The following is a 16025-nucleotide window of genomic DNA, read 5'->3' as shown; positions in this document are numbered from 1 at the left end:
TTATTATTTCTTTCTCTGGATCATTTTGCAGAAGAGGCAAACAAGGTTAAATGACTTTCACAGGGTCACAGATCTATTAAGTGTCTGAGGTCAGATTTGAACTCATTCAGATGATTCTTCCTAATTTCTAGTCCAGTGCTTTATCCCCTGGACCAACTAGCTTCTCTCAAAATTATATAACTCCTTTAAAAAAATCTTTCAAGACACTGTCCTATTTTCTTTCATTTGTGTTTCCTACTGTCCCAAACCTAAGCAATGGGGCATTTTAGGGATGATGCAGCAGAGGATTGAAACAACATAACCAAGATCATGTATATATACACGTGAAACCAGAAATTTAGGTATCCTGCTTCTAGTGCTATTTCTACTATGCTATGCTATTTTCTGAAATCGTGATTCATAAAACTACAAGAAAAGAAGGCAATTTCCCACACCACACTGCCTTGTTCAGTTATATCTATCACAGTTTTAAAAGATTGTTGATTGACAAGCTGGATGACATCTAGAGAAGGGCAACCAAGATGGCAAAGGGCTTTGTGCAAATGGTATATTAGGATCCATTGAAGGAACTAATGGTATTTATCTTGGAGAAGGAAAAAAAAACTGAGGGAAAGGAAAGGAGGAGGATATGAAGGCGATGTTCAAGTATTTAAAGGTCTCTTGTATAGAAGGATTGAATGGGGCATCTGGGTAGCTCAGTGGATTGAGAACCAGGCCTAGAGACAGGAGGTCCTAGGTTCAAATCTGGCCTCAGCAACTTCCTAGCTGTGTGACCCTGGCCAAGTCACTTGATCCCCATTGCCTAGCCCTTACCACTCTTCTGCTTTGGAGCCAATACATAGTATTGACTCCAAGACAGAAGGTAAGGGTTTAAAAAAAAAAAAAGAAGGATTGGACATGTTCTATTTGGTCTCAGAGAGAGGACAGAACCAGGGGCAATAGATGGAAGTTGCAAAGAGTAAATTTAAGCTAGATGTTGGGGGAAATTTCCAAACAATTACAGCTGTCCACAAGTGGAACTCAACTGCCTTGAGAGATCTTTAAGTAGAAACTGGTTAGATATTCTTTGGTACATTATAGTGGGCTTCCTTTTCATAGAAGAGTTGAACTAGATAGCTACTAGAGTCCTTTTCAACTCCAAAATTGTGTGATTCTATTATTCTATTAAAAGACAAAAAAAAATCCCAAGTGCTGGGCAAAGGTGGCTGAATCACTCTGATAAGAATGGAAAGGTCATGATTGGTTTTCTCCAATCTTTCTTTAAATCTGCTCAACTCTTCCTTTAAATCTGCTCATGAGCACACTTCAGTTTGAAAATTGATTTGGTTTTCTCCCCAGATGAAGATTAATCATTAGTAGTTTTGTCAGGACAGAACATTTGAGTCACAGATTCAATTTGATTATCTTGTTTAATGTGCATTTTCATTATTTCATTTTCACAAGCAACATCTATTTCACATATCAACACAGATTTTTTTTATTTTATTAATATCATCCACGTTGACAAAGTGGTGTCTGAAAAAGAGGTAAATTGAATTTCTATAAACATCTGATCAACATACAACTTTCCTAAGTTATCCTCCAACTTTAAAGTTTGTTTGTTTTGTTTTGTTTTGTTTTGTTTTTGGCAAAAATCATTCATTCTCTAAGCTGGGTCAAAGTCTTGCAAATTTATCTGCTCTCTCTTTGCATGAATCAAACCAAATAGTCTGATGGGATCATCATGAATGTTTTCCTCCATGTTTTCTTCTTCTCTGAAACTGTGGGCTGAATTTCTTTCAGGTAGACTGGTATCCACTGTATGTAATTTCTCATTTTCATCCTTGTCTGAAAAGCAAGCTTTTGGCTTTCTGCATTTCCCCTTGAAGCTGTGATCCAGTGAAGCATAGCACATCTGTGCATCAGCCTGTGCCTAAAGGAGGAGGAAAAGCATGTTAATTTTTCATTGTTTAGCATTTTTTTATTTTAATTCAGTGGTTCTCACTAGGTTTTTCTCAAGAAAGGCAAAAGTAAAGTTTTTACACTGGATCTCTACCATCTGGTTTCTTATGCTAAACTTTTCAAAATCAATGCAGAAAGGGGAAAAGAATGAGCCAAGTTATCTGGAAGATAGTACATATATCATACCTTTCGGTACATATATTCACACCCAATTGTCAGATCAATTCTTTGTATGACTTCTACCCAAATCAAGAGTAAGCCAGAGAAGGAAGGAATTGCATAAAAATTTCAGTCCTAGGTAGATGATTTGGGGACTAGAGATGGGGATGAATTTGTTCACTAATTCAATAGCTATTTATTAAATACCTTCTATGTGGGAATTATAGTAATAAGTGCTGCTGGGTGTATGAATATGAATGGGTCTTGACCATGAATATATTACAGTCCAGCAGGGAAGATAAGATATCCATATTGTATGAAGGAAATTATTTAGGGGACATTGATCCTGAGTACAGAGTCTAAGCTCTGGCATCCCCTGGCTTCAGCATGAGAGTCAGTGTTAGTTTGGGTGGCAATGTGGCAGAGCCCATGTCACTGTGGGCTTCCCTAGTAAATGAGGAAGGGCCAGCAGAATGTCACTACCCAGGCATGAGTTTGAAAGCTAGTGGACCATGAGGATTCTTAAACCGAGGGGGTAAGTGCTCTCGATCTCTTTATTGCTGCTCTACAACAGAGTGACTCCCAGGGACTGGCTCTTTGCAAGTGGCAGTATAGTATGGAGGGGACCACACTGGGCTGAAATCTGGGACCTGATCTTACCTTAAAGTAGTAAGACTGAAATCTGTCTTCCTCTCCCTCTTATCTCTCACTATTTTTCTCTCTCTCTTTATTAATAAATACTTATAAATCTGGCTCTGAGCCTCCAGACCACCTTTTAATTATTATAATAAATAACTCTAATAAAAAGATGCATATAAAGGCCACAATGATGTTAAGAACAATTCATAAAAGGGAAAGATAGCTTTTAATGAGCATGATTAGTGAAAGCAACCTGGATCAAGAATTTTGGTAGGCAGAGATGTCAGAAACAGCATTCCAGGCACAGAACACAACATGAGCAAAAGCCCAAAGTCAGGAAAGTACAAGGTATATTCTAGATCAGTGATGGCAAACCTTTTAGAGATGGAGTGCTGTGCCCCACCACCACCAAATTCTGGGTGAGCATACCTTCCCCTTTCTTTACCCCACAGAGGAGAGGGAGAAAGTACTTCCATTGGGCTGCTGGGAAGAGGGGTAGGGGATGTGAAAAAATGTCAGTAGGCACAGTAGAGAGGGGGAGGAGAGCACCTCTGTCCGAGTCCCTCTGCCTTTCTAGTAACAAACTCTGGGTGGGGGAGGAGGGGAGAGGAAGGCCATTTGGACACAGAGAGTGCTCTGTGTGCCATCTTTGGTACCTGTGTCATGAGTTTGCCATCACTGTTCTAGATAGTCAATAAGTAGTATAGTGGATAGATTTCAGAAGGCTGGACTTGGATCCAGCAAGACCTTAGTTTAAACTTTGTCTCAGTTGATAACTAACTCTGAGAAGATATAGGTCTCAAAAGGAAAAGCCAAGATTTATATAATGGGCTTATGATACAAGAACCTATATTATTTCTACTATATCAAAACTGCCCCTGCAAAAGAAAAGGAAAACTAACAGGAAAAGATCATTGGTTTTGGGCAAGTATCAGGCCCATTGGTTGAATGAATCGATTGAATATTTTTCCCATAGGATGATGGGAATAGAAGCCAGACTTCAGAGTTGAGGCTAGATTAGGTGATAAGAAAGTAGAGTAGGTATAGATCAGTTTTTGAGAAGTTTATGCAGAAAGGAAAGTCATGTGATGATGGTTGGGGGTAGCGCAAAAGGGATTTTTTTCCAGGCAAGATTTGCATCTTTAAAAGTTTAGGGGATAGTTTGAGAAATCAAGATCCTGGAGGAACAAGACAGAGAATGGAGGTCAAAGATACAAATAAAGGGAAAGGCAAACAATACCTCTTCAGAGAAAGGCAAACAACATCTCTTAAGAGAAAGGCAAAGGGATACCTTTTAAGAGAGAGAAGGGGAAAAAAAGGCAAAATAAGTGAAGAGCCCTAAATACAGAAGAAGGAACATCATAATCCCGATTTTCTTGGAAGAGTAGGATAGCTTTACTTACAAGTTGCTAGCAGTAGACTGAGAGATTAAATTTCCACTTTTCAACTCTTGATTTTGAAAGTAAAATCGATTTGTTTCCAGATTTGCTAGCAATTTTTAAAAAAGTAATATTTTATCTTTAAAGTTTCCTTTATAATATAGTAGAATTGAGATGTAATTAGTATGGCTTTGTTCCAAGATGACAACAACGTGTCACATCTTCCTCTATTCCTTCATCTTCTGGCACTGGACCACTTCCCTCAGAGTACCGTTGCTGTAGTATCTTTCTCCCCTTTACCACTTCTGCTTCCTCTTCCAGAGTGGTTGAGACTTGCAGTCATGGAACAGAGATGTCACCTTGAACTTTTAGGGAACAATTTCCTGGGGAAATGCCCTCTTGTCTTTTTCAACTTTACGTTCACTGCTTGCAATGTAATTTGCTTTGAATGCTACAGTTCCTGGTTATAGCTCTTCTGTAATCTCTTGGTAACAACTAATTAGCTAACAGAGGTTTGAGAACTGGGAAGAGACCAGACCTGTGGTGTCATCCATGTAGGGAGGCCCTTAGGTAGGAAACTCTCTCCATGCATGGATTTAGCAGTTTTCTGCAACCTGGACTGTTAAGAGGGTTGCCTGCTGAGGTAGTTGGGTGGCTCAGTGGATTGAGAGCCAAGACTTAGAGACAGGAGGTCCTGGGTTCAAATGTAATCTCAGACACTTCCTAGCTATGCGACCCTTGGCAAGTCACTTAACTCCAGTTGTCTAGCCCTTACTGCTTTTCTGCTTTAGAAAATACTTAGTATTGATTCTAAGACAGCAAAGAAGTTAAATAAAATGACTTGTGAAGGGTCATACGGTCAGTTTGGGTCAAAAGTAAGACTAAATTAATTTTGACTTTCTCTAAGGTTTTTCTCTATGACCTCACTTCACTCTGACGATTTTTAGTGTTCTGATCATTTGACCTAGATAAGACTAAGGGATTCTATGGCAATTATTCTAGACTGGCATGGCTACACTTATGGGAAGAATACTCTTCTAGTAACACTAGCAATACTAAACCCCACTCCTGAAAAGCTATGGCAGAAAATGATACCTTTTTAAAAAGTCTTTGTTCGAGCTTCGTTTATGTAAAAATCAGATGCTGTCTGAAAGAAACTGGCCTTTTCTGTAAACATACGTTGTGTAACAAAGACTTCATTAACTGCCTTTCAAAATCCCCGGCCTGTGCATCACTGGAGCATTACAGATTTGTGTAGTTCAAGTTCTGTTTTGTAGTCCTGTTTGCAACCTATCTGAAAAGGGCTTCAGAGGAAAAGGGTGAGTTGACCTCCCAAGATGAAACAATTGATAGGAAACCACTGTGCAGTTCAAGAACATCAATCTTTTTTTAAGCCCAGAACACAGTCTATAAAAACTATGTCTATTAGCCAGAGGGCAGCTTCACACTTTGCATAAGTTTAACCACATATTTAAGGTTGGAGCTGTGGTTTGGTGATAAATATTTTTAGAAACTAGAGTCTTAGATCACTGCTAAGGTAGCTGGGTTTCTTAACAAAAATTGCATGAATTTCTGGAGAGTACATAAAGCTAATCAGTGAGGAAAAGGGAAGCCTACATCCTGGGGGGAGGTGCTTGGGTTCTAATTAATTTTATTAGGATGGCTAAAATGCAAACCGTCGTATTACTCACATTTTGAGCTTCTATAAACACCTTTTCTGTCCCTTTCCAAAGGGTAGAAGAGTTCAAAAATGAAAAGAGCTTGCAGCCACTTCTCTAATTGGGTTTTATTGTTTTGTCAAAGTTCTGGTTTCTATATGACCATGTCTTTCCTGCCTGAGTACATGCTATAGTGTTTTTCCCAAGGACCTAATTTACCTTAATGTAAAAAAGAGCACTGAAAGTGACATCTTCTGCTTTTTTTAAACCCTTAGCTTATGTCTTAGGATCAATACTGTGTATTAGTTCCAGGACAGAAGAGTGGTAAGAGCTAGGCGATGGGGGTCAAGTGACTTGTCCAGGATCACCCAGTTAGGAAGTGTCTGAGACCAGATTTGAACCCAGGACCTCCCATCTCTAGACCTGGCTCTCAATCCACTGGGCCACCCAGCTGCCTCCATCTTTTGCTTTCTTTTTATCAGTACATCCTAATGATTTTAGTGTAGATACTCTAAATATTGTTCTAAATTATCAAAAATGCTGAATGGGATCATCAGAAAGGGAATATTTTCTCTTCTTCAAATTATTCTCTTTCTTGTTTCGAGACTGAAAGTCAAATTCCTTTTGCTTGGATAGTGAATCTGTTCATAGATGATACTGAATTGGATATAATGCAGGAAATTCCTAATAAGAAACATGGGTTGAACAGGCAGGCATTGTGTGCGCAACTAGAATCTCCTATTTCTTATTTGGTAATTAATGATTAAAAATGGTATAACATTTCCCAAAACACGTTACAAATATTATCTCATTTGGATCTCATATCCACTCTGGGAGGCAGATGCTATTATTATCCCTCATTTTATAGATGAGGAAACTGAGGCAAACTAAGATTAATGACTTCCCAAGCTAATAAAAACTGTCTGAGGTCTGACTTGAACTTAGATTTTCCTGATTCTAAATCCAGCACTCAATCCACTGCATTATCTAGCTGCCTTGTTACACCCCCAATTTCCCCTCACACTTGTCTGTATGCCCCAACGGAAAAAATCACCTGCATAGATGATTGTCCCTCCTTTTCTCTTACAACCCTCTCTGGTCGGGCTTTCATTTGTTCATAGCAGCTTTCATCCCCAGATCCTTGGGAGTTAAAAAGAACATGGTTAGAATGGAGACAAGTGGAAACTGCACTCCAAATGAAAATATGGCTGAAAACAATAGAAGTCTGAAACTGAATAGTAGATGGCTGTTGGAGTTACTCTTTCTTCTCTAGTGGATGTAAAAAACGAAGTGATTCAGTTTATGTAGTCCCTTCTGTAGAGAGAAATTCCCTTTCTCTGTGTAATATCTTCAATGTGAAAGTGTCTTTCCCCACAAAGTCAATGGTGAGGAGAGAAAATTAATCAATTACAGGACAGAATCACATTAATCCATTTTCCACCCTCCATGGAAACTCGAGTGGGAAACTAACTCAAACCTTGTTAATAATTCCTACATAATATAGAAACCATAACAGGTTAAGGAAGTCCCAGGAGAATAATGTTTCAATGTTATAGAAAACCAATGAATTTCCAATGTACTCCTAAGATCAAAGGAAAATAGATGTACAATTGGAGGAGACTTTGGAGGTGATCAAGTCAGGTGTCCTTATTTATGGATGAGAAAAGTGAGACCCAGGCAGGATGAATGATTTACCCAGGGGCTCATAACTGCTAAGTGTCTGGGGCAGGATTAGGGACCAGGTCTTTCTGACTCCTGACATAAAAATTAGGAGGTTACAAACAACTCAGATGAAATAAATGTATAATGACTCTTTGGTTGATTGGGCATGAATAGAAATGAATGAAATAGAATGAAGTTAGCAGGATGGAAAGATAAATAATCTCTTTAAGCCTTACAAAGTGAATTTACAAGAATGGATCTGTGTGGTAACCACTGACAAAAGCTCCTGCCTCCCTCCAGCTTTGTGCTTTATCATGTCTCTGTATAGCCTTGGTGAGCCAGCAAAGTTTCATCCACTTCATATTAAGGATACCTTTGCTTTGCTCCTTTCTCTCCTTCATGCCTCATTCTACAGATAATAAAATGTTAGTTAATAGTTTATGTACCCAAGTAGGCATGCTTGGGGTCGGGGACAGGGAAGGGAAATGGTGATAATCATCTCTTACGGGGACCAAGCAATCCATTCTCTATTTATGAATTATCCAAGTTTGATCCATAGAACATAACACACATTTCCTTAAGTAAGACTTTACCTAATTATGAGTCAACATTTTATGAATTATACTGTAAAACTTATGTTCCATGAAGCCCAAGGATGTCTCTAATCCTTGTGGGAATGATTGCTAGTAGTCTTCAAATGCATATAACTTGGTATTGAAATTGGAAAGGATGAAATAAGCACTGATGAACTTAGTTTTGACAGTAGGGGATAGAGAACCAATCTCAGTCAGTTCTTCCTCTGATATATGATGGTTTTATGTCTCTGGGAAAGTTATTTTAAACTTTTAATGCCCAGGGAAGTTCTCCTCTCTAATACTATTAATTATAAAACATTTGCTGATCTGCATTGATAAAGGGAGTCTTGTCATCAGTAGTTCCCTTCACCAATAAAATCATCAGTCCAGGAAGCATGTAGTTGGCTCAGTGATTAGTCCTAGAGATAAGATATTCTGGATTCAAATCTGGCCTCCTACACTTCCTAGCTGTATGATCCTGGGCAAGTCATTTAACTCCTGTTATCAAACCCTTACCCCAATTCTGCCTTGGAACCAATACATAGTATCGATTCAAAGACAGAAGGTAAGGGAGTTTTAAAAATCATTGTTCTGGACCAAAACAAAACAAAACAAAAAGTGCCCAGACGACAGATATGCTTGTTTTTCTAGCTTTTCCTAACTCAACAGAGAACATAGAATAGAAAGGAAAATGGAAGAAGAAAAAAGGAAACCTTTACAAACACAATCTAGGTATGTCTAGAAACCTTTAGAAACATAGTAATTCACAAAACATCAAGGAAATATCCATATTATTTTATTGATCCTTTGTTAAACTTGATAGGGTATTTGAAATCAGGAACTACATAGGACCTAGAGACAAAAAAGAGAAACCAAGCATTTTTGCTACAAATTAGCAAATTAAAAGATATACTTAGAAACCATGAAGGCATAAGGAAAATGCCCGGCATATAGTAACATCTCATAGCTTTTGGATCTATGCAGTATTTATTTTGGTTAATGGTAAAGAGAATTCAATGGATCCCACTTTGGTGGTTGGGATGTTTCAGGTAGGAAAGGGTGATGGGAACTGAGCCTTGGCTGCCCTTGGTGCCAGCACAAAAAATTATAAAGAGCTCAGCCATCGTTCAGCTTTTCTCACCTCTGCCTACAATCAAATAGCTCACAAATAGACGCTTTAGTTATAAAGCATGGCCAGGAACCAAAAGAATGATTTCATTGTTCAGTGTTATTCTTTTTAGAAAATTTGTTGTAACCAGGGCAACATGGTTTCTATGGGACATTCCCTGCACTAGAAATAGCTTTGTTATAAAGGAATCTTTTCTTTGTATGAGTATTCATTATAATAGAATTTTTCTTGGAGTCTTGTAATTAATAAAGTTAAATGTAGGTAAGCCTGAAGTAACTGGAGCCTTAGCTCCATATGTTACATATGTAACATATAATATATGTTATTACATACATACATTACATACATACATATGTAACATATAATATGTTACAAGAGTAATATTGCAAGTAATATAAAGATAAATTATCCACCCAGTATGATACTGTTAATCTCTCCCTCTTTCTAGCACATATATTTACTATAAAATCATTTTGATATAATCACAATAAAATACAACTTACCAGAAAGCACGTTATCAAGGTTACCATAAATTGGTGTATTTTCAGGATAATAATCATCATCTCTGTAATAATGAAAATGAAATCACCACATGGAATTACCAAAGAAAACAAATATATTTTTATGCTATTTACAACAAGGTGAAAAAAAGTCTCGCTCATACAAATACAGTTTTTCACAAATTTTATTACTTGATGTCCAGCAAGGTTTTGAAAAAAAATGAAGTAAGGCAAAGAAAATTCAGAAAAATAAAACTCTTCTGCAATTAACTATTCAGTGTTTTATGGTTGCAAAACTACTTGAATAGAAATGGGTTAACTCCCAACATTTCTACAAAGCTAGGTTAGTATCTGTCATCTAGCATTTTATAGATATGAAAAGTGAAATTGAGGAGAAAAATTATTTATAGTAATATTCTACAGCAAGTTGAAGTGGTCTATCAAGTTCTGAGTTTCTTCTAGTCTATTGCCTAATCCAGGTATATAAAGGATTATATACCTCTCCAAAACTAGTTTCTAATTTCTCACTTTTCATTTTTACATACTCTTTCATCCTTGATTCCTAAGTATAGAGATATGTGTGCATCTGTAAATATATGTATATATACCTTAATTCTATCTTTCACTTTCCATCCCTGAATCTTTCCCAATGCATGAGTTGTCCTTATGAAATAGGTGACTTCTCACCAACACCTTGTTTCTCTTATTTATCATTCATTTAGCACTTCCTTAAATGCACAGCAATGTGGTACATTGGAAAGGCCATTGATCTGAAGTCTGAAGACCAAGGCTCAAATTCTGACTCTGATGTTTTCGCTCTCTGACTCTCAGGTTGCACATCTACAAAACAAGTGGGTTGAATTGGCCTGTAGATGACTCACTAGCCCTAAATCTATGAGATCACTTTCTGTTCCTGATGCTTTTTACCCCAAACACCAGAGGCTCCTATCCCATGGTGAAGGGGAAAGAGAAAAACATTTAGATGATACCTATTATATTCCAGGAAATGTACCAAGTACTTCTTGGAAATATTATCTCATTTGTCATAGGGACATAGAATGTTAGAGCTGGGAAGGATCTTAGATATTATCTAATCCAATTCTATCCTTCTACTATTAAGGACTCTGAGGTTGAGAGAAGAGGTAAGGTGACCCACCATCATTACAGAGAATTACCGAAAGACCACTAAAAGAAAAATTCAGGTCTCCTATCTTAAGTCTGATGCTCTTTCAACTATATTATGACCTACACTCCATTGCAAAGCAACTAATATCAATTTTTCACCCTTTCCAAGAACAAATAGAAGACTTTTGAAACCTGAATTTTGAAAAACTCCAGGCCTTTGAGGACTGAACCAAATTGAAATTTCAGGCACAATGATAGGAAGGGAGAGAATATATTTTTGAACAAGGAAGGGAGTAGAATTCCAGACAACTTTTTAATTATAACAAGCAGAATTAGATAGTTAAGGTTTTTAGGAACTATGGGCTAAACTAGGATGTGTACTACTTATGTGCCTTTGGCACTTTTGTGCAACACAATAAAAATATTTTTTTCTACCCAAAGTGTATCAATTCTTGGTAGAGGTAATCAAAAAAGATAAAATAGATCATTTCAGTTTCATGAAATTGAAAAACTTTTGCACTAATGAAGTCAATACATTTAGGATAGGAAAGGAATCTATCAACTGGGAAGTCCTGATAGCATATTGCTAATAAGGGTCTATTTATCATATATTATCTCAGATAAGAGTCTGCTATCCAATATTTTAAGGAATTGACTCAAATATATTGGGCCAACAGTCATTTCTTAATAAATAAGTGATAATAGATAAGTGACCAGTTTTTAAAAGAACGAAAATTATTATCATCCACACAAAATACATCACTAATTCTAGAAATGCAAATCAAAACAACTGAGGTTTTACCTCATTCCCAGATTGTCACAAAAAAATAAAAAGATAAAACGAGAATTTTCAAGAAATTTTGTGGGAGGCATATTCCTACAGTAATAAAAGCACCCTAATATAATGTTGAAACTATAAAATGGTCTAAGTATAATGGAAAACAAAATGAAGTCATTCTAAGAAAGTAACTTTAATGTGTCCATATCTTTTTTTAAAAAAGAATTCTTAATTTCCATTTTAGAATTAATACTGTGTATTGGTTCCAAGGCAGAAGAGAGGTAAAGGCTAGGCAATGGGGGTTAACTGACTATAGAGTCTTGAAAGTGTCTGAGATCAGATATGAACCCAAGACTTTCCATTCTGGCTCTCAATCCACTGAGTCACTTACTGCCCCTTGTCCATACTTTTTGATCCAGGGATCCTACTGCTTAAATATATGCCCAAAGGAGATCAAAAGTCAAAAAGAAAGTTAAGTCCCATGTACATACCAAAATATTCATAGCTTCATTGTTATATTTTCAAAGGACTGGAAACAATACAGATTCAATTGGGGAATGAATAAATAAATTGTGATACATGAATGTAATAGAATATAACATTGTTATAAGAATCTATGAATGCAAAGAATTCAGAGAAGCATGGGAGACACATGAACTGAAAGAAAGAAGAAAAGGAAGACAATATATACAATTACAATAATATAAATGGTGAGAATAAAACTAAACAAAACAAAAAATACCTAAACTGATCACAGTCATTATAATGACTAGACTTGTAACTGATAAAAAAATGAAAAATGAACCTCTTTCCCTTCTTAAAGAGGTAGAGTACTAAAGGTATAGAACATTCTGTATGCCAGCATTGGCAAAGTATTGGCACATGTGCCCAGTCAGCACTCAGGGAGCTGCTTCAATCCCCCTCTTCCCAGTGTCCAAGCATTTTCTCTCTCAGCTCTCTGGGTAATGGAGCTGGAAAGGAGTTCACAGACAGCTTGAATTTGCCCTCTGGGCACTCAAGCTTGAAAACCTTCACCAATGCTGTTATATATTGTCAGTTGGCCTTTTTTTTAAAAAGACATAGGAAGTACTGCAAAGTGAAGTGAGCAGAATCAGAGAACATTGTCCACAGTAGTAGCAAAAATGTGTGATGATCAACTGTGAATTATTATTATCAGTAGTGCAAGAACCCAGGACAACTCCAAAGAACTCATAATGAAAAAGACTATCCACCACCATAAAAGGAGTCTGGATACAGATTGAAACACACCATTCTTCACATTATTTCCTCCATGAATTTTTCTCTAATGTAAGTAATATGTGTCTTGTGGCACAACATGACAAACATGAAAATATGTATTATATGATGATATATGTACAACTTATATCCTATTACCTGTCTTCTTGAGGATGAAGTAGAGGTGAGATGGGGGGGGGGAGAATAAGACAGATTTTTTAATATTAAAAAAAATAAAGCAAAAGCATGAAAAAGACAAAGATTTGGGGATAAGAATAAACTGCGAGATAGAAATTTGATAACTCTCAGCACAGATCTTTAATGGCCTAAGGAACAAAGTCAGTCACTGCCTTTTTTTTTAAAGCATAGATATTTATTTTTAAATATGTAACATAATATATTTTTACAATCATTAAACTAATTACTTAATTATTTAAGTTTCTTTATAATCTCATCTTTCCTTTATAGATAAAATATGATTCTGGAAGTTCTTGTCCCCTTAGACTCTAGGAATGAGTAGATGTGACAGCATGAGGGATTGGCCATCACTATGACAGGTTTGAGCAAAAGAAAATTTCAGAGTGACTGCAATACTTCATAACACAAATGGATTTACCCTTGCTATTAAAAATGATTAGGCACAGGAACTATATGAACACAACTACAAAACACTTTCCACACAGCTAAAACTAGATCTAAACAATTGGAAAAAGATTGATTGCTCATGAGTGGGACGAGCTAACATAATAAAAATGACAATCCTACCCAAATTAATTTACTTATTTAGTGCCATACCCATTGAACTACCAAAAAAACTTCTTTACTGAATTAGAAAAAACCATAACTAAGTTCATTTGGAAGAACAAAAGATCAAGGATATCCAGGGAAATCATGAAAAAAAAAATGCAAAGGAAGGAGGACTTGCAGTCCCAGATCTCAAATTATACTATAAAGCAGTGGTTATCAAAACAATTTGGTACTGGCTAAGAGACAGAAAGGAGGATCAGTGGAATAGACTTGGCGTAAATGATCTCAGTAAGAGAGTTTATGACAAACCCAAAGACCCCAGCTTTTGGGACAAAAATCCATTATTTGATAAAAACTTCTGGGAAAACTAGAAGACAGTGTGGGAGAGATTAGGTTTGGATTAACACCTCACACCCTACACCAAGATAAATTCAGAATGGGTGAATGATTTGAACATAAAGAAGGAAACTATAAGTAAATTAGGTGAACACAGAATAGTATACATGTCAGACCTTTGGGAAGGGAAAGATTTTAAAACCAAGCAAGACTTGGAAAGAGTCACAAAATGTAAAATAAATAATTTTGACTACATCAAATTAAAAAGTTTTTGTACAAACAAAACCAATGTAACTAAAATCAGAAGGGTAGTAACAAATTGGGAAACAATCTTCATAAAAACCTCTGACAAAGGTTTAATTACTCAAATTTACAAAGAGCTAAATCAATTGTACAAAAAATCAAGCCATTCTCCAATTGATAAATGGGTAAGGGACATGAACAGGCAGTTCTCAGCCAAAGAAATCAAAACTATTAGTAAACACATGAAAAAATGCCCTAAATCTCTTATAATCAGAGAGATGCAAATCAAAATGACTCTGAGGTATCACCTCACACCTAGCAGATTGGCTAACATAACAGCTATGGAAAGTAATGAATGCTGGAAGGGATGTGGCAAAGTAGGGACACTAATTCATTGCTGGTGAAGTTGTGAATTGATCCAAACATTCTGGAGGGCAATTTGGAACTATGCCCAAAGGGTGATAAAAGACTGTCTGCCCTTTGATCCAGCCATAGCACTGCTGGGCTTGTACCCCAAAGAGATAATAAGGAAAAAGACTTGTACAATAATATTCATAGCTGCACTCTTTGTGGTGGCCAAAAATTGGAAAATGAGGGGATGCCCTTCAATTGGGGAATGGCTGAACAAATTGTGGTATATGTTAGTGATGGAATACTATTGTGCTCAAAGGAATAATAAAGTGGAGGAATTCCATGGAGACTGGAACAACCTCCAGGAAGTGATGCAGAGCGAAGGGAGCAGAACCAGGAAAACAATGTACACAGAGTCTGATACATTGTGGTACAATCGAAGGTGATGGACTTCTCCATTGGTGTCAATGCAATGTCCCTGAACAATCTGCAGGGATCTAAAAAACACTATCCACAAGCAGAAGATAAACTGTGGGAGTAAAAACACAGATGAAAAACAACTGCTTGACTACAGGGGTTGAGGAGATATGACTGAGGAGAAACTCCAAATGAACACTCTAATGCAAATACCAACAACATGGAAATTGGTTCGAACTAAGAACACATGTGATACCCAGTGAAATCACAAGTTGGCTAAGGGAGAGGTGGGGGGAGGGGGGAGGGAAGAAAAGAAAATGATCTTTGTTTCCAATGAATAATGTTTGGAAATGACCAAATAAACATTTTTAAAAATGCTTAGGGGAAGAAAAAATAAAAGAAATTGGAACAATCTTCTTACTTTGGCAAGTCTATAAAAGAAGAATGTGTGTTCAAGTAGAAGTCAAACAATTTTGAATGCTAAATGAATTCTTATCTCTACAAGATGTCATCTATAGAATAATGCCTGAATTTTTCCATCTTTAAATTAAGGAATATAACCAAGTTTGTGAGTTTGTTTATGAAAATCAAATTAGATCATATGAGTAAATATGTTTTATAAGCTTATGTTTTCTTATAAAATGTTTTAAGTAAACATATTATTATACATAATACAAAATGTCTGCTTATTTTGTTCTAGTTATGAAACAGATGAATCACAAGATCACAGAGAGAGCTGATGGTACCTCAGTGTCTAGTTTAGTCTAACTTGCTCATTTTACATTAGAGGAAACTAAAACAAAGAAGTTGTTATATATGTTGGCAAAGAGAAGGTTTTAATCCAGGTCCTGTAACTCTAAAAACAGTGCTTTTTTTTTTGTTGCACCACATTGCACAATCTAAGTGACAGAGGAATATTTCCAATATCAATGGAACCTCATCAAAATAGCTATAGGCCTATATTGATTCAGCAGAGAACAGCTCTTTTAGTTTAACCCCTTACTTTCTGTCTTAGATTCCATATCAGTTCCAAAGCAGAAGAGGGATAAAGGCTAAACAATTGGAATTAAGAAACTAACTCAGGGTCACAAACTAGAAAGTGTCTGAGATCAGATTTGAACCCAGAACCTCCTGTCCCTAGACCTGGTCC

General features: G+C 36.5%; 1 protein-coding gene across 1 annotated transcript in view; it reads right to left on the bottom strand.

The window, feature by feature from the left end:
* Positions 1–1393: 1393 nt before the first annotated feature.
* Positions 1394–16025, bottom strand: part of LOC100619678 (T-cell receptor-associated transmembrane adapter 1) — a 78896-nt gene continuing 64264 nt past the window's right edge. The window contains exons 4-6 of the mRNA XM_007493640.3: positions 9646–9707; positions 6831–6916; positions 1394–1912 (exon numbers count right to left, since the gene is read on the bottom strand). Of these exons, the coding sequence (XP_007493702.1) occupies positions 1646–1912; positions 6831–6916; positions 9646–9707 (415 nt within the window). The 3' untranslated portion in view covers positions 1394–1645. The remainder of the gene's footprint in view (positions 1913–6830; positions 6917–9645; positions 9708–16025) is intronic.

Source organism: Monodelphis domestica, chromosome 4 (genome assembly GCF_027887165.1).
Source record: "Monodelphis domestica isolate mMonDom1 chromosome 4, mMonDom1.pri, whole genome shotgun sequence".
NCBI lineage: Eukaryota > Metazoa > Chordata > Mammalia > Didelphimorphia > Didelphidae > Monodelphis > Monodelphis domestica.
The sequence above is the reverse complement of the archived record's forward strand: the minus strand, read 5'-3'. Positions and strand labels throughout refer to the sequence as shown.